Source organism: Lepidochelys kempii, chromosome 5 (genome assembly GCF_965140285.1).
Source record: "Lepidochelys kempii isolate rLepKem1 chromosome 5, rLepKem1.hap1, whole genome shotgun sequence".
Lineage (NCBI taxonomy): Eukaryota > Metazoa > Chordata > Testudines > Cheloniidae > Lepidochelys > Lepidochelys kempii.
In genome coordinates, this window is record NC_136384.1 from 61036650 (window position 1) to 61057476 (window position 20827).

At 40.5% G+C, this 20827-nt stretch overlaps 1 protein-coding gene across 18 annotated transcripts in view; it reads right to left on the minus strand.

The window, feature by feature from the left end:
- The window catches only part of MCTP1 (multiple C2 and transmembrane domain containing 1), a 477029-nt gene that overhangs the window by 127057 nt on the left and 329145 nt on the right, over positions 1-20827 (minus strand). For all 18 annotated transcript variants that reach the window (XR_012158969.1, XM_073344510.1, XM_073344512.1 and 15 more), the window contains 5 exons: positions 15136-15238; positions 13001-13103; positions 12570-12671; positions 12139-12213; positions 9966-10085 (listed from right to left, as the gene is read on the minus strand). Coding sequence is in view for 17 of the 18 variants with exons in the window: in XM_073344510.1 (XP_073200611.1) it covers positions 9966-10085; positions 12139-12213; positions 12570-12671; positions 13001-13103; positions 15136-15238 (503 nt within the window). In the remaining variant the exon portion in view is untranslated. The remainder of the gene's footprint in view (positions 1-9965; positions 10086-12138; positions 12214-12569; positions 12672-13000; positions 13104-15135; positions 15239-20827) is intronic.

Sequence of the window (20827 nt, forward strand, 5' to 3'; positions counted from 1 at the left end):
TTAAAGTGCTTTATTCAGGCCATTTTGGGACACCAAATACTTAGAGGATCAGATATTCCATAATATTTCATGTTCAATGTTCCTCTAAGTATAATATGTGGTTCCCTTTAGTTATTCTGTTATGAATTTTACTTTAAAGGCAAGGGGACATTTTTGATAATGTACATCTTAAACTTTTCATTAAACTACCAAATTTAAATTCTACCTTTTTGTGCACTCTGACATTTTTGTCTGGCATTTTCATTAATTTTGCGACATACATAAATGTAGCTGAAATGTTAACTGATCAATACTTTGTCTCTCTCATGTAGCACTAGAGCTCAGTTCCCGAAGGACCACGTAGCAGTACAGAAATTAAATGTGTAAAATATCAAATGTTAATGTTAAACACAGCAGCACTTACTGCATAACGACTGAAAAGGCTAAAACAATTCAAAATGGACAGATGGTAGCACAAATTATCTACAATCACATTTAAAGATTAAAGTTTGTCCTGTAAAATAATTCATTGACTCATACTGAAGTGTGTCCTTTTACTGATAGCTCAGTTGTCCAATTATTTTTGTGCTCATTACAGTGAGAAATGACAGTACTGAAACGAGACTGTGTACACTCCCTCCCCCCACATATGGCACCCACTGACATCCACAAGAACACAAATGTCTGGTCAAGAGGCTGATGGAAATTAGACCCAATTTAGTAGACATTTCATTGCCTACAGTAGATTACTCCAAAGAGAAACCTTGCCACTTTTGCATAGCATATGACTGTAGTACAATTCTTATGCATAAAACATTACGTATTAATTACTGAACTTAAGAAATGTGTTGAAATAATGTTAAAGGTCTCTCTTAAATATAGAAAACCTAAGAAATTTAAAGTCAAGGCTTCTACTCTGTATTTTGCTCATTTCCTTTTCGCCTGGGTGTTAGAGAAGAACAAGTACAGAAAGAGATCATATATTCTAGGTCCAATACCTATGCAAAACAGGGCCATTTTAGAACTGTAACATTAATTTGACACTATTTTTGTGTTTTGTCTTTAACAGTTGGAAAGAACATACATTGGTAGGAGAGAGGGAGAACTTTGTCAATTTCAAATCTGCTGATATTTCAGATCCAAAGGCATATCATTGTAACCAGGCAAAAAACGGTTACTAACCTTCTGTGACTGCTGTTCTTCAAGTTGTGTTGCTCATGTCCATTCCATGTTAGGTGACTCACAAGCAGTATGCCAGGGTATGGGCTCAGAGTTCATGGACATACTCACTGCAACACTGCTCTTCCGAACCCGGTCTCATCTCAAACCCATTGAGCGATGGCATACTGGGAAGCAAAAGTACGCACCAATGACCAAGTTGCTGCCCTGCAGATGTCTTGGACTGGGACTTGTGTGAGGACTGCCACTGAAGAGGCCTGAGTTCTCATGGAGTAAGCAGTTAGGATGGTCAGAGGTTTGAAATTCGCCTGCTCATACCAAGCTCGAATACAGGTGGTTAGGTGAAGGGAGGTGAGATTCAGGTGGATCAGCCTGCCATGGTCTTCCGAGATCAGATCCGGACAGAGTGGGAGCGAAAGAAGGGGTGCTACTGAAAGGTCCAGCAGCTTGCCGAACCAGTGTTGCCGCGGCCATGCCAGGGCTATAAGAATAACTCTCGCCTTGTCCCGCTTGATATTCAGGAGGACCTTGTGAACCAGAGAGACTGGGGAAGCCTGGACTGTTCCCGTGTAGCGAGCAAAACTGATGGCAGTTCTGCTTCTGCTTGGTCGGAAACAGGTCTACATGGGGAGACCCCCACCTTTGGGAGATGAACCTGGCTATCTCCAAGTAAAGAGACCACTTGTGGTGAGAGGAAAAGGAACTGCTAAGGTAATCCACCAGTGTGTTCAGGGCTCCTGGAAAATGTGACACCTCCAGCTGGATAGAGTGCTCCACATAGAATTCCTAAAAGGAGGATGGCCTTCTGAGACAGAGCCGAGGATAAAGCATCTCCCTGTTTGTTAATATAGAACATGGCTGGGTATTGTCTGTCAGAACTTGCACCGCCTTGCCTGAGACCTAGGGGAGGAACGCTTGGCAAGGTACACCCTGAGTTCCCTGACGTTTATGTGCAGGGAGAGTTCTTCTTGGGACCACAGGCTCTGAAGCAGTTGAGATGGGCTCCCCAACCTAGGTCTGACGCATCTGAAACTAGGGACACTGACAGTTAAGGGGCAACAAAGGGCACCTCCCATTGTTACCAATCTCAGGTCCATCCACGAGTCCATGGAAGTGAAGACCAGGGGAGGAAGAGTGAACACAGAGTCTAAGTGGTGTCTGTTTGTGGTGTAAATTGACGCCAGCCACATCTGCAGGGACCTGAGATTCAGCCTTGCATGCTGGACCACGAAAGTACATGCAGTCACGTGCCCCAGTAGCTTGAGGCAAACTTGGGCAGTTGTAATTGGGTGTACCATGACCTTGGATATCAGGTCTAACAGTCTGAAATTGGGTCTCCGGAAGGAAGGCTCTAGTCTGGATTGAGTCAACCATTGCCCTCAATAAATTATATTCTGTGAACTGGGACAAGAGTCGAATTTTGCATGTTTATCAGCGGACTCAGTGCTTAGAAGGTGACTTTGACCATGCTAATCTGGCCCACACATGAGTCTCTGACTGACCTTTAATCAGCCAGTCATCACCATCTGAGGAAGGCCTCTACTCCTGCCACACATTTTGTGAAAATCTGTGGGGCTGCTGACAGGCTAAAGGGGAGAGCAGTGAATTGCTAGTGGCATTGGTTCACAATAAATCTGAGAAATCTTCTGTGGCCCCTGAAGATAAATGTGAAAGCATGCATCCTTTAAGTAGAAGGCAGCATACCAGTCCCCTGCATCCAGGGAGGGAATGATGGAGGTCCGGGAGACCCCATGGAACCTCAGTTTCTTAGATATCTGTTGAGGCAACCCAGATCCAGAATGGGCCAGAGACCCCATCTGGCCTTTGGGATTAGGAAGTATTGGGAGTAAAACCCTTTCCCTCTCAAGTCTTGTGGAACCTCCTCCACAGCCCTCATTCATAGGAGGGATTGCACCTCCTGGATGAGGAATTGCAAATGAGAAGGGTCCGTGAAGAGGGGTGGGGGTGGGGTGGATAAAAACTGAAGTGTATAGCCAACTGTCACCGTACTGAGCACCCAACTGTCTGATGTTATGCAGACCATGCTAGGCTGAAATGGGACAGATGGTCCAAAAAGAAGGGAAAGTCAGATCTGAAGTACTGACTGGTATAGTGCCCTCGGGCGCACCTTCAAAAGGCCCACTTTGGGCCTCCAGAGTATCTCTGGGAGGTTGAGGTGGACGGGAGTGGATGGCACCACCACTAACCTCTCCCTTTTCTTTTATGGGAATCCTCTCTCGGAGGCACCAAGCAACGAGGAGGCTGTTGGGGCCTGAAGTGCTTCCTGGAAGCCGACAGAGCATAAAGGCCCAAGGATCAGAGGAGGGCCCTTGAGTCCTTTAGACCATGAAGTCTTGTGTCCACCTGCTCCAAGAATAAAGAGGAGTCTTTGAAGGAGAGGTTTTGGATGGATTGTTGGACCTTGTGAAGAAGTCTAGAGGACTGAAGCCAAGAACAATGCCTCATGGTGACTGTGAAGGCCATTGTCCTGGCTGCCAAGTCAGCTGCATCCAGAGCTGCCTGGAGAGTGGTCCTGGCCACATTCTTATCCTCCTCCTACAGGGCAACAAATTCTGCCTTGAATCTTGGGGCAGAGATTTAGTTACAAATTATAGTCTTATCTCCCCAGCAAAGCTTGCTGGTTAGAGATACGTAGTTGAAGGCTATCTGTCGAATAAACCTTTCTTCCAAAAAGGTGCAGTTTCTTGGCATCTCTGTTTGGGGGCTAGCTCTCAACTGGACCTGCATGTCCCTCTCGTTACTGCTGCCACAACCAGGGATACTGTAGGGGCGTGTGAGTATAGGTATTTGAATCCGCTCACTGGCACATAATACTTCTTTTCTGCCCTCTGAGGTGGGGGGAAAGTGAAGAAGGAATTTGCCACAGGGCCTTGACCAGACATATCACAGCCTCATTGATGGGTAAAGCCACCTTGAAGGAAACTGCTGCAGCCAGAATATCAATAAGGCTGTGTGATTTCTTTAAGCACCAGGTTTACTGCTACCCATTTGAGGAGGTCCTGATGGGCCATGAAGTTATTCTGCAGAAGCAGGCTACTGGGTCCTGCTATAGCCTCATCTGGGGAGGAGGAGGAGGAGAAAGAGGTTTACACCAGAGGAGGGGCTCATTCCTCTTCCTCAAAATGTCCACAGGAGCCATATCCTTAATGTTGGTACTGGGGTCAGTCCCAGAGTCAGGGTCCGGTGCAGAGCAGGAAGGAGCAGTAGCCCGCTTCTCGGAAACCCCTGAGTAAGAGCAATGGGAGGAAGATCTGGTACTGGGAGAAACCCCATGGGTTCCAATAAAGCTACTATACTGGCCAGTGACCTGCTGGCCAGTGCTGGTGGTGGGACTGGCACCAAAATCCTGTGGCGCATAAGATGGGCACTGGTGGTGACCCTTAGGTTGCACATAGGATTCCCCTTCAGACTCAGAAGAGGAGTCCTCTCTTGGAGACCACAGAGGAGCGATACCCAGATCTGCTTCTATGTGGTGCCAGTGGTCTGGGGACTGGCGGCAGACTGGAGATGGTCAGGATGACGTGATCAGGGCCTGCTTGCCTCTCAAAGGTACCAGGAAGGAGCTTGAAGCTCCTTTGTTCTTCCTGTTTCTGGTCATCAGAGCTGGCACTGGAGTTGGGGTGTATCAGGAGAGATAGTAAATTCCTGGATGCTGAAAAGACTCTGGGGTCAATGGGATAGTCAGACTGCTGACGCCATGGTGACTTCCAGATGTCAGGGAAGATACCGCACTGAACTCAACGCTCTAGGTGGAATCAACGGTGCCATTCGTGGGGCCGGGAGTGGAAAAGTGGCTCAGCATGGGTCTCACTGCATTGCTTTCCCCCAGCTTGTCCTTTTGGTGCACCAGCGAGCACCCTTTGTTGGTACACTGCTTTTTGTGTTTCTTCCTCAGCACCAGAGATGGTGAACAGTTTCCAGAAGAGCATGGTGCCGGAGGAGCACTTCACACCGATGCCAAAGTGCTCGGTGCTGAATCGGAGCAGCTCGGCTGAGGTGGGCCTGATGGTGGCTTCCATAAGGACAGCCTTCAACCTGATGTCTCAGTCTTTTTTTAGTGTGGGGGTCTAAAGTCCAAACAGATCTGGCACTTGTCCCTCATGTGAACACTTCTAGCAGCTAGAGTGTGTGTTGCTCGTAGGCACAGGTTTGCCAGAGGAGGCATGAAGTTTGAAGCCCAGAGACCAAGGCATGTTCTCCCCCCTGGGGTGAAGATGTCCCTCGACGATAGAGATCTATTTACACTAAATATGTACACAAACACTAATTACAACAACAATATAGACTATACTATGATAAACTAAGAGAGTCCAAAAATCACTGGGAAGAAGCCTTGCTGAAGCAAGAAGGGTCTTCCAGCAACCATCACAGGCGGTAAGAAGGAACTGAGAGGGTGCATGGTTGGCAGCGCCCCTTATGCCAGCGCATAAGCATGTGACTCCAGAGGGAGCTAGAGCTGGCCCAACGGATACCACTAAGAGAAAAATCTCTGGCAACAGTGCACTTGGCACACACACACACACACACCCCTAACGAGGAATGGACTTGAGGAAGCACTCAAAGAAGAAATTTATTTTTTTATGAGTTACTTATACATAAATGGGATATCCAGAGGCACTGCCTTATTAATTTAAAAGCTACGTTTTTGGAATAAGAGCTTGTATATTATTTACTGTTCAAAAATAAAGTGTCCCTCCAATACTGTTATATTTATTGTGACATATTGAGGCACGGCTAAAAAAAGAAAGTGAGCTAAATCCCTGAACTCCCATTGAAAATAATGGTACTCAAAAGTGCAACAGAGACCTGGAAAATATTTAGTATAGGTGATGCATGAGCCAGAATTCCTCAAGCTTGACTTTCAGATCCCAGACTGAATTTGTAAAACTGGGAGTTAGATAAAATGTATTCTTACTTACAAACTGAGCAAATGTTATTGGAAATTCTTGAGAAAAAAAATAAACATGGAATTCCATGATGACACTTTTACAAAGTCTTTTTCATAGTATCATTACATTCTAAAGTTCATCAAGCAATTCAGTTCTGGCGCATAAGGAATCAGAAAGCATCCACTGAAAACTTCTGAATTCTCTGAGATGAGCATTCTGGCTGACAAAATTTTAAGTGTTTACTATTAAACCTACTGACTTTGAAAAGTGCCCCAGTGAACACTTCAATGTGCAAAAAGCCCAGAGTGAATACCTGTAGCTTATTATAGCATCATAATATTAATTAAGGGTCTGCATGTCTTTCCATTCTAAAGTCTATTTCTCAGTGGTGTACCTTTAACTTCATAGTTAAAGTTCTGACTCCATCTCTAAATTTAAGTTAAATGAAAGTTAAGCTAGTCCTCTGCAAGTGAGAGAGAGAGAGAGAGAGAGAGAGAGAGAGAGAGTGTGTTTTTGGGGGGAAGAGGAGGAGGAGGTGGAAAGAATGGGTATTTGTGATTTTTTTTAAACTTTTGTTTATTCAGATGAGATGCTTGTGAATTATGATGTGAAAAATCATACCTAAAGTATTTCACTTTTGTAAAATTATTCTGAATCTTTATTTTAACACTATTAAATACAGCTTGGTCCAGAAACTCCATGTTGGGTTTTGCTGTTGTCTTCTAAAAGGACTGGTGTTGGTTTTTTGGGAATGCTGAATGTTAATTTTAAACTTTTATTGTAAAACATTATTTTCTTTTCTGCACATGGAGCTGGGAACCTGGAAAACCCTATTTTTAATCCCTGTTACTGATTTACTGACACTGATACTGATTTATTCTATGGTCTTTGGAAGTCCTCTAAGGGCTATGGTTTGTAAAGGACTTTGAAGCTGAAAAGTGATATATATGAGGTAAGAATTATTATAAAATTGATTTCCAAAGGGAGTGTTGAATAATGGTACAACCTTAGCACAAGACAACACAATACCACCAACTGAAATAAGTCACACTTTCACAAGGCTGTGCAAGATTTTGCCGGGACCCAAGGAAGCTATGAAAATCCCAGCCACCATCTTGAAATGAAAACTCCACAGCCCTGCAATCCCTTTTTGAAGTTCTTATAGCTTTGGTTTAAGTAACAAATGTCTATTTTATGATAGGCAACATTACAAATGCTTTTTGAAGCCGAGGGAGAATGGTTCACAAACACCCATAGGGACTTGCTCCTCAGAAAGAGAGATTCCAAAATAGCAGCCATAGCTGACACCCGCTTCTGCAGGGCAGGACCACAACACATTTAAAGTCACAACACTGAAATTGGTACTGCTTATCAACATCTGTTCCTAAAGTCAACCTAATTATGAACCAATTCTCTTCTGTGCAGAAGAAAGAATTGTGTTGGTGAATAGAAAAGAAAGTATATTGTTATATAACCAGAAATATGTTTTTACTGCAATGTACAATAGCTAGTGTTTAAAAGTATGTATATTATGGCACTAAAATAAAAGATCTGTATTTATCTATTCTCAGCTGCTTGTTATGATTGCTTCTGGTCATACAGAATTTGTTCTGTTAAGATTTAATGGTGACCCAGCTTTCTTGATGGTGATAGCAGTGCACCATGAGAAAGACTGGCAAGTGAAGTAGACTCTACCAATGACACACAAAGCAGGATATCACTCCTCTTTCCTGTCTTCTACTGATATTAAAGTGGAGTTCCAAGTCAAAAGGAAAACTGAACAGATGTGTATGTATTAATCCTAATAGCAATACAACTAGTACAAAATGCTGCAGCACGTCACCTCTGCAACACAAGCTACTGTGAGCATATCAAACCCGTCCTCCACTCTCTACACTGGTTTTCCATAGAATTGCGAATCAAGTTCAAGGTCTTGGTCCTTATCTTCAAAGCACTCCATTTCCTGTGCCGAGAGTACCTAAGAGACTGTCTAAAGGACAAAGACAGTAGTCAACAACTTTGCTTCTGTAGCACAATGGAACTCTCAACAGTAGGAGTAAAGCTTGTCTGTGTAGGAGACAGAACCTCAGACCAGAGGTGGTCCGAGACTGTGTAATGAACAACCCCAGGAACTAAGGATCATCACAAAGCCACTTTTGCTCCAAGTGCAAGGCACATTTCTTTTACATCTCTAATGTAAACACACAGCAACAGGTATACTTATTTAATAAATAAATGAATGAATAATAACAACAACAAAAACTTTTATCAAAACAAGACATTCCTCTGCACACACCTCTCCCTTTGAAAAGAGGATGAGAGAGCAACCAACACATGGCAGATGTGGTCATGATACTTAATGCATTACTGGAGAGGGCTCAGGTACTGTGACAACAAGTGTGGTATAAGAACTTATATAGGATAGGATAGAGCCTTATGGAGAAATGTGCATTATCCTAAAAGTTTTATCATTCTGAATTCAAACAATGAAGTACTAAAAAGGATATTTAAATTATTTTAGATAGCAGGATAAGTCAAAAACAGCCAAGGAGTTCAAATACACACTGACCATTTGTGCTACAATCATATCTTGGGGCACAGCGGAAGCCCCCTCCACCTCTGCTGGAAACTGCAACCAAGAAAAAATTCACCTTCTAGGGGTAGTGGTACTCCTGCTGTCCTCTGCCAGGAAATAACTTTAAATTTTAGCCATTGTATGAAAGGAGCCCTGCTAGCAGATGCTCCCTGGAAGATACATTAATTCAGTGCAGCTCCAAGATGCCAGAGGCAGCTCTTCCCACTTTGTGAGTTGCAACACATGGCTCCAAGGCCCTCAAAAAAGTGTGTGTTGCACACACGACTATTGCTACAGCTGGTCTTCTCACCAGCCGAACCCAATTAGTGAATCTGGCCACCTATTGGTAGCTCATGTACTGTAAAATGAAAACAAACAAGAAAGGCACATACATTGTGTCCCCTTAGTAAATGTTGAGTTTTAACTTAGTATTTTCCAGTTTTGACAAGCATGAGTAAGTTCCATGGGATCACTAGATGCAGAACTGTGGCCAGAATTTGGTATCTGGTGATTTTTAAAAATTGCAATTTAACTGGCAGATTACATTTTATCTAAATAGGTGCTATTGGTATTTAGGGATGCTCACTTTTTTTAAAAACAATTTTAGAAGTATAATTTTTTGTTAAAAGATGAAGGAGCTGATCCCAATGTAATGTACATTTATTATTGATGATGTGTACTAAAAATTCTTATGAAAGCTCTGCCACCTCACTGTTTTCATCCATTTTTATTTCAAAGTATCAAAAGCATTAAAAACAATTTCTAGACTAATTGTGCCATATTCAGCAAATTGATCAAACTGAAGTCAATGGGGCTATTTGTGAAGGTAAGAAGACTAGGGTCCGGTCCACAGTTTACCAAACTGTGTTTTTCTTACATCACAAACTAGTTTTATTTAAAAAAAGAAAAGGAGGACTAGTGCCACCTTAGAGACTAACCAATTCAAATAAATTGGTTAGTCTCTAAGGTGCCACTAGTCCTCCTTTTCTTTTTGCGAAGACTAACACGGCTGCTACTCTGAAACCTAGTTTTATTTAGATAAGTACAAATTTGAGTATAAACTAGTAAGCTTTTCCTTCTTTGCACCCATGCAGTTTTAAAATTAATTGTTTTTGAAATGAAAATTTAAAAATATGTTCTCTGACAGACACCTGGGTACAGCAGGTCCAATTTCAGCCAGGATTAAACGCGTACAGCCATTCTGAGGACTGGAGTTTATCATGGCATCTTTGACATTAACTTTAACTGCAGCTACACAAACACACAACTATGATTACAGAAGGTAATTAATAATTATATGAAGTATTACAAGATGATCATACCACAAAAGCAGCCAGACTCCTTTGGGGTGAATCCCAGTCAAAGCAACTGTTAACATAGTAGGCAGCATTTATGAGCACCATGACACATCGCTTCATGCGGATAAAGTTCCTTAATAGCAGCTGTGGGAAAGATGAAAAGATGAAAATATATTCAGAAAAAACAAGACTTCAAACTATCAAGAGAGCTTACAACATCTTCAAGCTCATTCTCATTAAAGCAAGTTAGTAAAGTTGAAAGAATATGTCAAGTTGTTTAGTTTACAGATCTAGAATAATATCAGTATTTACTGAAGAATGGGAAGGGGAAGCAAACCTAGACAGTTATACAAGTCAGTTTATCACCTGTTGAACTTAATTCTAATGTTTATAATTTTGAATGACATACAAATGTCTGTTTCTCCCAAACATTTCAAGATATTGTGTTTAAAAATATAATAAAAAAGAACATGAAACATAATTTGCAAAAATTCAAGCATTATTTGGTCAGTGAAATTTGGGAGTTTTATTAAATATGTTGACAATTTTTTTCAAAATTGGGTCCCTAATATTAGGTTTTTCAGACTACATTTAGGCACTCAAGTAAGTGGCTTGATTTTTCAAAAGTGCTGAGCTCTTGAACTCCCATGAGTTCAATGTTTTGAAAATCTTGGCCTTTGTTTTAAAAATTTGTGTTATGGACCATTGTGCACAAACTGTGCAAAATTATAGCTCTAATCGAACAGATCACCTATATTCAGTGCCTCCAATTTTTTCCCCTTTGCTTTAGAATATCTTGCTATAGTTGCTTTTGCAGTCATCACTATTTTATAGCATTTATCCCTGTAATCTTGACCATAAGAGGTCTTATTCTTATCTGCACAAAACTGCGTCATACGGAGATACAGGTTTCAATTCAGGGAGAAAACTCTTTAAATTACCTAAAATGATAATGAGCCCTAATTTATAAGAGAGCTGAATGTAGTAATGCATCATTTAATTTAAGTTAACACATTAAATTCATCTGTGAAAGTAAAATCCCACTGATCATCAGGAAATGTAGACATTTTAAAATGCTACTGCATCTACCGTTAATTCAAGATCTCCCTTTGTAATTTTTGAATAGCCCTCTTCTTTTATATGATGTATTATATTATAAGCTAATATCCGAAAACTAAGAGGGTATTTAAAGTTTATTGCCAACTTGAAGCAAGTACAATAACCATCATTTTCTGTTATGAAAGTGGGGAGAACAGCGAATCTTGAATAAAAGGCCTTCTTGTTTGTTTGCTGTAATAATGAGGAAAAAATGCAGCTCTAGAAACTGCTTTCCTTACAATAGTGAAGACAGACGGTATTTTGCCCTTTACAATCTCGTCAGTGAAATACAATGGACAATGCATATATAATTCATGTGGCAGATATTGCAAATCATATTAATGTTTATGAAGGCTCATTAGTATTTGAATAGCCTAGGGTCTGATAAAATAAAATTGTTTAAAACCTCTCCCTTTCCCACCACAAACAACAACAAAAAACTCTACTCCTCACAGCCCAACTAAATACCCAACTCTACATAACTAAAATACAGTACTATTGAAAGTGAAAAAAAGTTATATCAAATATAATTGAGGACAAAAATGGAAGATGTGCCTTTAAAATAATTATTACCAGAAAATATCGTAACCATATGAGGCAAAAATATTTGAAAAGGAAAAGGGGACACAGTTTTCCCAATTGGATGGCCCTGAAAAGTTATAGATTATTTGATTTTGGTAGTCTCATTTGAGATTCTAACAGAGCACAACACTTAAAACCTAGCTAAGAGAATGTTAATACTCTCCTTTTCCCCACAAACAAAATGGAGTGCTTTCAGATCAAGGTTAACGGCATAAATTTATGCTAGTCTTAGCTTCGATCCACCTGTGCTATAACCTGATATGTGTGGACACACTGATGATTTCAATTGTTTTCTCACGCACACATTTCATGGAAATCAAATTGCAATTGACGATGAACTGACATAATAAAAATTATATATTTGTTTTTCTCTCTTCTTGTATCTCATAATTTAGTTTTGTAAACAGATCATGGACATGTAATTCTTTTCCCCCACTGAAGTTTGACACGAGGTGTCTAGAAGCTTACAGCTGATGTTAAGTCTTTGCAAAAGGATTAGTCTTTTCTTCTGCTTTACCTGTTTAGACAGTCTGTTTTCCTCTTCGATGTACTTCTGTTCTTTGGGCATTAATGTTCGTATGCTGGCTTTCACCTATACATCAAAATATGTGTCAATGTTATGGGCTTACGTAACACTCACTAACAATACAGACATCAATTTGCAATAACTATTAAGTTTCAAAGTCATAGCTGCCAAGCCCATAAAATATAAATGTACACACAGGCACGAGTTTCCGTTTCTTACATTAGCAGCCATAGCAGCAGCAGCAGCAGCAGCACAGGAACAAAAAGAGTGGGTGTGCCAGCCAGTGGCAGAAGAGTATTCTGTAGTATACATCAAGGTTTAGAGAAAATGAGGAATGACAGAAATTCTCTACAAATCAGGAACAAAAGCTTTCATGAAACTGAACTCTTTAGCAGTACAAAAAAGCCAAAGTTAAGACTTACAGCATTAAAAATCACATCTATTTCAAGATAGATGACCCCCTTTGTTGGCCCTGTCAGCTGCTTGTTTTTCAAGACGTAGGCTCTCTGTTCACCATTTTGAATCTGCGGGAAAAGGACATGACAGCCGTCTGTCTCGCGGTCTCCACTGAATACACTTCCTCAGTAACCTTTGACCCCCAGCTGCTGAAACTGACAGAGAACCCAAAACAACTGTGGCAATTCTGACAAGTACCTGTTCATTACCAGGACCAAGCCTGTCAGGAAAAATTAACTATCATGGGATTCAACATGGCCGTGAATTGAGTATGTTAAAAATTTTAGTGTTCTTATTACAGACCTTGGTTGAGAAATGACAGACAGAGCTGAGATTTTTTTATGTTTTCCTTGAGCAAAAGAAATACAGAGCAATATGTCAGGTGAATGAAACTTACAGACAGCAACGGTATCGCAACTTTGCCCAGAAAGTCAGCACTCCGATCTCTATCTTCGTCATAAACTGTCACTTCAAGAACTGAGTGGATATCTTTAATATTGCTATTCAGGAAAAAATACACGCCGGGGGGGGGGGAGGAGAGGGGGAAATGTCAGTGACATCAATAGTTACCAAGGACAAAAACATAATAAAGTTAGCAAAATGCAAGTAATACGTATATTTTTAAAAGCATCCAGGGAACAAAATTTAGGTAAATGAAAAGCCCCTGAATGCAAGAAAACCACAGTTTTGGTCACTTCATAGGCAGCATGGCAGTTCTGCTATTTGCACGACCTTACACCATAGACCTGATTCTTTAAATCTTCTATCCTGTGTGGGCACTGCAAGAGTTACAATGAAAGGCAGTGCTGAGTAGCACTAAGGGATTTACAGATGCAGACAGCAGATCTGATACCCATAAAAGACTATCCCTTAAAATGTTACTGTCCTTGAGATAATTTCAAATGGCAACCTCTTTGATAGCTGTAACTCTCTAAATGAAAATAAATAATAATGAACTAGCTGAGCAGATCTTTGGGCTCAAAATGAGCCCTCTACTTCCAAAATTCCAGTTTAATCCAAATTATTCAATAGACACACTAAAAAGAAATTTGGAAAGATGTATACAAAGCATATAACATTATTCAGCATTTTATAGTATTTCAGCTACTAGATATTAAATAGTCCATTACCATGCATAGCAGATGGCACTGTATGCAGTAAAATCTTATGCAATTACTCAGATTTTTGGTTTGGAAAAAAAACCAAAAGTTGTTTGACAGCACTTGTTCTTAGATCAAATTGCTTACCCAGAAAACATGAATTAAAGGAAAATAACTGAACTTGAGTAAAACACACACACGTAGGAAATTTTTTTTAAAGGCAAAAATCAATCAGCAAATTTGAGAATATCCCAAACAACTGATACAATTATACGTATTACAGAAGTTCCTGGGAAGATCCTCCTTGACGATTGTATGAGTTTTTCTAGTTTCTGACCAGTCTTTTGTCCTTTACAAAAATGTCTGATTCCTCATTCAGAGAACACAGTCAGGTAGTGGAGGTTGATTAGTTACTGATTCTCTTAGCATTAATTAAAAAAATTAATGAAGAATTTAGCGTGTTTTTACAGATTCATAAATGAGAACTTGTGAGGAAGCTACTGAGAAGTACAATTGCTGTGGGATTTTTCTTTTGATCTGCATTCATTACTAAGGCCCCATCACAGAGGAAGGGGAGCAACGATCTATAGATCCTGTAGCATAGGTTGTAAAGAGATGACTGACAAATTTTAAGAACAATGGGGAAATTAAATTAGAGGTTGTTTTGGGATCAAGAGCAATACTTGATATTCTCATTTATGCCAAACACACAAAAAGCTGAAGTTTCTACTGGGTTTTAGAGTGGATTGTTTGCAGATTTCATTTTTCTGATCAGTTTTCTCCTCATTGGTGTGGTGATATGCTCAGGGAGAAACAAAGTATTAAAAAAAGAAAGAAACAAGGTGACACTTCATTCTTGGAAGAAAAATTGTGCTTTGAATTTGTCAAAACTTTTTATTGTTTTCAAAACCATAGAGAAATAAAGACAACGTGCACCACTTCCTCCACAAAATGAATGTTTCAGATATATATTATCCAATAGCAGCACTGCATGAGTGTAATATAGGATACTATTGTGTCATAGTCATTTGACAAAATGAGAGGAAAATAATCAATAAGATCTGACAGAAAAATAAGTGTGTTTTACATTTCTTCCCACAGTTAACTAGTGTTTTATAATTACATTTTATAAAGTTCATAAGCATCAATACATTTCCTCATTTTCAAACTCTAGGCCCTAGTCCTGTGACATCAACTGTCACTAAAACTAGTGGGAATTTAGAATGCTCAGCACTTCACACTTAGCATCTCATCGGAATGGGACTTCTTTTCTTACAATCGAAGTGATCTAGTCTTCATTTCTTTGAAAACATTTTTTTTGTTATCCTCAACTGAATTCCTTTTCAATGAATTATTTGGTTTAAAAAAATAACAGTGTTCTAACTCTATCTTCCTAGTTCAGCAGTAGGTAGCTCTGATTTTAAAAACTTACAATGTGAAGACTTTGTTCCATTCAGGGTTGAGATTCTTGTAGACTGTATGTGTCAGCAGTCTGTCATTGTTCAACTCAACTACGCAAAATGGGTCACTTTTACCTAGAGAGAGAGAGAGAGAACATGGAACAAAATCCATGAATATTCTGCACCTAAAACTCACAGAACCTCCTCTGAACTTGGATTAAAAAAAAAAAGCATGGAATGTAAAGATAAATTCATATGTACTGCTTTTCTGATCACAAACTGCATGATCCTTCAATGTGCTGAGCACAACCAGGAGGCTTTGAAGTGTCTCAGCACCCTGCATGATCAACCATATAGTTAGCTATACTGATCAGATAATTAAATCATCCTGACACACAGGAAATTAAGAAAGAGGCATAATGTGATGCAAATTATTCAGCAGATACTTCAAGTTAGATATTTTCCCTCAAATAATAATAAAAACTCAAACTAATTCACGGGTGGAAGAGAGTGTGTGTCCGGCTCTAGGTCTATTTTTATTTACATAACAATTACTTGAAGAAGACAACCACTTCACTTTGTTGCATCATTCCCCCTCTCCCATCTGATTAATTAATAAAATGAAGTAGCATTTGCTCAACAAGAACATTACACGTAAATTCCAACATGGCCTGATGCTGATGGCTTAAAGCCAAATTCTATGCTTATTTATATGCATGAGCATCCTATTTAAGTCAATATGTTTAGCAAAAGGTGCACATGTGTACAGAAGTTGCATGTTGGGCTGTGAATCATTATTAAGGGTACCAATACATTAGTGCCAAATCCCAAAATAACTCATACTCCCATAAGTTGAGGGAAGTATGTTTCCCTCACGCAAATTAACATCAACAACTAAACCGCGTATTACAGAGTGGATCATCCTTGTCTCTGGTCTGTCCATAGAGAACTAAGTGTTGGAAAGTTATTGAGTGTTGGCATTAGCTCTTCACAATCAAATCTAGCATACTAAGCAACTATATTTCACGTCTTCAATATTCCTGTAATGCGATGTCATGTATTATAAGAACACATATATTCAGTGGCGCTACATTAATGATACTAGTAAGGCATGTAATTTGTTCATACCTTTTACAAATGACAATGAAATCAATATTTAGACAAAGATCTCCAGAGGTCACATCTTCCAAACTGCAATATTGATTCAGATTACAACAGAGTTTAATGTGGATATTATTAACTTTAATGATAAAGAATAATTGTTTTAAATACAATGTGAATTACAGTCACAGTGGACATTTACATTCTATAGAAAGCTGAATATCACTGAATCTTTTAAACTTGAAAAAAGAGATGGATACAATATTGCATCTCAGAACGTTTACCTGCCACTTCCCAACTCTAAAAGGAAATTAGAAACTGATTTCTCACATTTCTGAGGTTTTCTGTTTCAATATTTCAAAAGAAAAGAGATAGTCACAATTACAAAGCAGAACAAATGTACTAGCTGAGCAGAGTAAACTGTTATTGTATCATCTTCTTTGTTCACTTATATTTGCATATGATTGTAGAACATGATTACTTTGAATTCATTGTACACAGAAACAGGAATATGGTTAAAAAGTTTCCTTTCACTGAAGTGTCTAAATGCCCTTTACTATAAATAAAGACAAAGTATCTGATACAATAAGTTAATTATGAAAATGAAATTATGATAACACTTCTTTTGTTTACTGCATACTTTGATGTATCACTTTTTTCCATAACTTTCTTCTTACAAAGGTATATTAATACCAGTCCAGTCAAGAAGGCCAAATAATAGGTGACATGAATCATGGTGGACATTTGATCACATGCTCCTGCTCCTCTAGATTGAATCTAATTTCGCCATCATTATTGGAAAGAAAACAACCCGTCTGCATGCATAAGTTCAACTTTTTTCAATTCGCCTAAACAAATGAAGGAATAATATTGACCTAGCTTTAGGACATAAGGGAATATCATGACACTTTACATGAGGTGTCCCATATACTCTTTACTACACCAACAGAAGTTTTGTCACCATTGCCATCTCCATCAAGGAATAACATCTTATTCTAAAAGGAGGAAAGGGATCTCACATGGGAAGACAAATCTTTATCCATGAGCATATTTTTCCATAGACTAAAGCCCTCATATCTGAGTTAAACAGCTGTATGACAAAGCACCTTGTCACAAGGTGAACTGGCCCTTTAAGGGGCTTTGGGCTATACCTGTGCCAGTGTTAGCTTGCCCCATGTAGAAGAAATAAGTGACAAAAGATCAAGTGGCTAAGAGTAGGCCTGTGGTGAGAAGAAGAGCAGCCTGTGGTTCAGTGAGGGAGGGGTGGGAGTGGGGATAGAGGCTCAAAGAGAGAGGAACTCCAAGGAGAGGAGACCTGGGAATTGATTCTTTATAAAGAGACAGAGAGCAGCCAGGAGGTCTGGGAATACAGGAAGAGACACCAGGAAGATGACAAGGCAGTTTTGGACTATAGAAGGCAAAGAACCTCATTGTTCCAAGCCTGGTAACCCACAGTAGAGGCTGGACATGGACTCCCCATATCCTGCCACCTGGTAAGGAGGAGCAGTGACCCCTGGAAACAAGGTGTGGATGGATGACTAGCGCCCAAAAGAGATAGAAGCTGAGCTCAGAAGAAGGGCAGCACTGGAAGATTTGTGTTTGTTTTGAGCTACAGGGCTAGATCACTGGAGTCACCTGATGACACTGGGAATCAGGAATTCTAGGAAATAGTGAATGATTGAAACTGAAGCAAAACTGAAGCAGAGGCAGGATCTGGTACTAGGCTCAGAGAGGCCTTGCTACTCTCCTCCATATTAGCATTTCTCCTTGAAGCATCCAAAATTGAAGCTCATACATCGTCTTCCATTGTGTGCTCTCTGGAGGTATAGGCACGAGCAAACCTTACTCCGAGCTGGAAATCAATATTTCTTATCTTGAATAAGTGGACATTATCCACAAAGACAAATCCAGAGAAATCTTACAATTGCTTGGTGGGGCTCATGTATACCCTTCATCTCACTGGTTCTAGACACCTGACAAAATAACTTTATGCTGTTAGTCCCTTTCCCAGAGCTAACATTTCCCATATGTCTGTGTAAGCAGTATCAGGATGAACTCCACCCTGACATCTGGTGGTGAGGTGTGGCAAGTTGTGGAAAAGAACTTCAGGGGCTGATCTCATTTGCATAGGCACACCCACCCCGCCTAGAATGAGACCATAGCTGCCCAAATGGTCACTTTGCCTGCTGTGGAATCCCCAGTGTCTCTGTTATTGGGGCAGAAAGAATAAATTGTTATTACCCTGATTATGGGAACTTGCTTGGAACTGTAGGTGGCCTTTTGTTATGATGGAGGGATTCACCATCAACTAAGTAGCATTCGCTAGGCAAGGGTCATGGGTTCCAAAACTCTGTGAATGGAGAGAGGCTGGGGACAAGTATTAATACTTGATGGCATGGGCCCCGTGGTGAGGGCCTTACATGCTAATTGCACTTCCTCCTCTATCCACTGTGGAATATCAGAGCTAATTTTGATTTCATTAAAAGTCTAGTTATAGGCTGCTGAGCTCACTTTGTGCTAACAGTGCACCAGCACTGGGGCTCCCCTACTACAAGTTGAATTCACCTAAGAGCTGAAATCACTGAGTGTTGTGTTAAGTAGTGGGGGAGCCTGAAGATATATTGTGGAGCAGTTTGCGGGACGGCTGGAATGCCTTGTGGACAGGCTGGTGAAGCAGTTTGACGCGGAGCAGTTCGTGGATGGCAGGAGCTGCTTGTGGGCCGCGGAGTGGAGCGGAGCTGAGCGAAGGAGTTCGTGGGGCGACTGGCGGAGCGGAGCGCAGCTATGGGGCGGTCAGCTTCAGATCATATAAGGTGCCTCTTACCCCCGTCCCATCTCCACCCAGGTTGGGAGGTAAAGCTCCGCAGATAAACTTTCGAACTCTGGAGCTGCCCTGACCAGGGACAGAGACTTTTGGGTCATTGGACTTTTGGGACTTTGGGTGATTTGGGGTTGCTGGACTCAAGAACCAAAGGGAAAGGGGCATGCCCCAATTTGCTTGGGGTGGATTTTTTTTTGCTCATGGGTTGTGTTATGAATCCTGTTGGTGGTGTTTCCCCAACATAATGCCACATTGTTTCTCTCTGTTATTAAAAGGCTTTTGCTACACTCAGACTTTGTGCTTGCGAGAGGGGAAGTATTGCCTCTTGGAGGCGCCCAGCGGGGGTGGTATATATTTGTCCCAGGTCATTGGGTGGGGGCTCGAGCCGGTTTGCATTGTGTTATTGGAATGGATCCCCTAGATATTGAACCCGGCCCTTGTTGCTGCCAACTCTGACGGGCAGAAGGGTTACATCTGTTTAAGTATTTAGCACAAAGGGGACTGGACCAGGTTAAGGCCTCTAGGCTGCCCCAAAATAATAATAAATATCAGTAACCCTATCAGGAGGAAGGGGCACTTAGAAGTCTAGGCTTGTAAACTCCACTCAGCACCATCACAATGAAATGAATGAAAAAAAAACTAAGAACTTTACTTGCTTCTGTGATTACTTTTGTGACATTCCATCTTCCGTTTGAACCTAGGATGCTTCCCCTTTTTACTTCCACTTTTGCAACAGCTGCCTGCCTCCCTTTCCAAATGAATCTCCTTGAATAATTTATAACCCCTTGTTGTACTGTCTCCCCTGAATCAGACCATGAAAAGAGAAAACTGCTAATCCAGAGGACACTGTTCCAAATCAGATTTTTCCAGAGGTATTTTTAATAATTCCTGTTAACACATTTTTCTTCCTCTGATTCTGTAGTATGAAGGTAGAAGAGCCTAACCGACACATTAACTCATCTGGTTTCCTTCCTGGACATCATCTATTTTTTCTTCCTTGTCTTCAAGACACAGGCACATTAATTGGTGGTTCCTTCATGGCATCTAAATGCCTTATATAAAGCAACATCAAATTAATGTTAGCTGCAGCAGTAGAACTCAACTCCCTCAGCTCCTTGTTCTCCTGAGCAAGTCAAGAGGGCGTGGCCCTAACCTATCCCTTCCACCAAAGCTCCAAACCTGTAGGGTGCAGAAGCCAGAGGAAGCCTCTTTTATTCTTAGCACCTCTTCCTCCAAGTGAAAATTCTTTATTTCAGGGCAAATTTCCTTTTATTTCAGGTAATTCTTCAAGCAATGTAGTTGCATTTTTGTCCTCTCTTTCCCACTCTGCCAAGTCACTAAGACACTGCACAGACAGTTAAAATATAATAAGAATAAACTATAAGAATGACACTATTGGGTTTAGTGTGAAGGTGCTGAAGGGTGTTGATGGTCTGAGGCGTACAGAAGGACCAATTAGGTGATCAGGTGTTCCCTTCTGGCCTTAAACTCTATGACTCTAGAAAGCCAAACATGGGTAATCATTTTTCAAGACATGCTTCCCCATACTAATGTCTTTTCATCTACTCATTTTAAATATCAGCAGGAAATAGCCACCATACCATTCAGTAAACTTTGCCTCCCTATATGGTATCTGAATAAACAACAACAAGACCATTGGTGACACTTTTCCAAAGTCTCTAAGCCTCTTATCTCATCCCCTTTTTATCCTCTCATTATATTAGGGCCTAATTCAAAACCAATTGAAGTCAATTGCAGTCTCTCTCACTGACTTCAGTGGGCTTTGGAAAACGTCCATAATC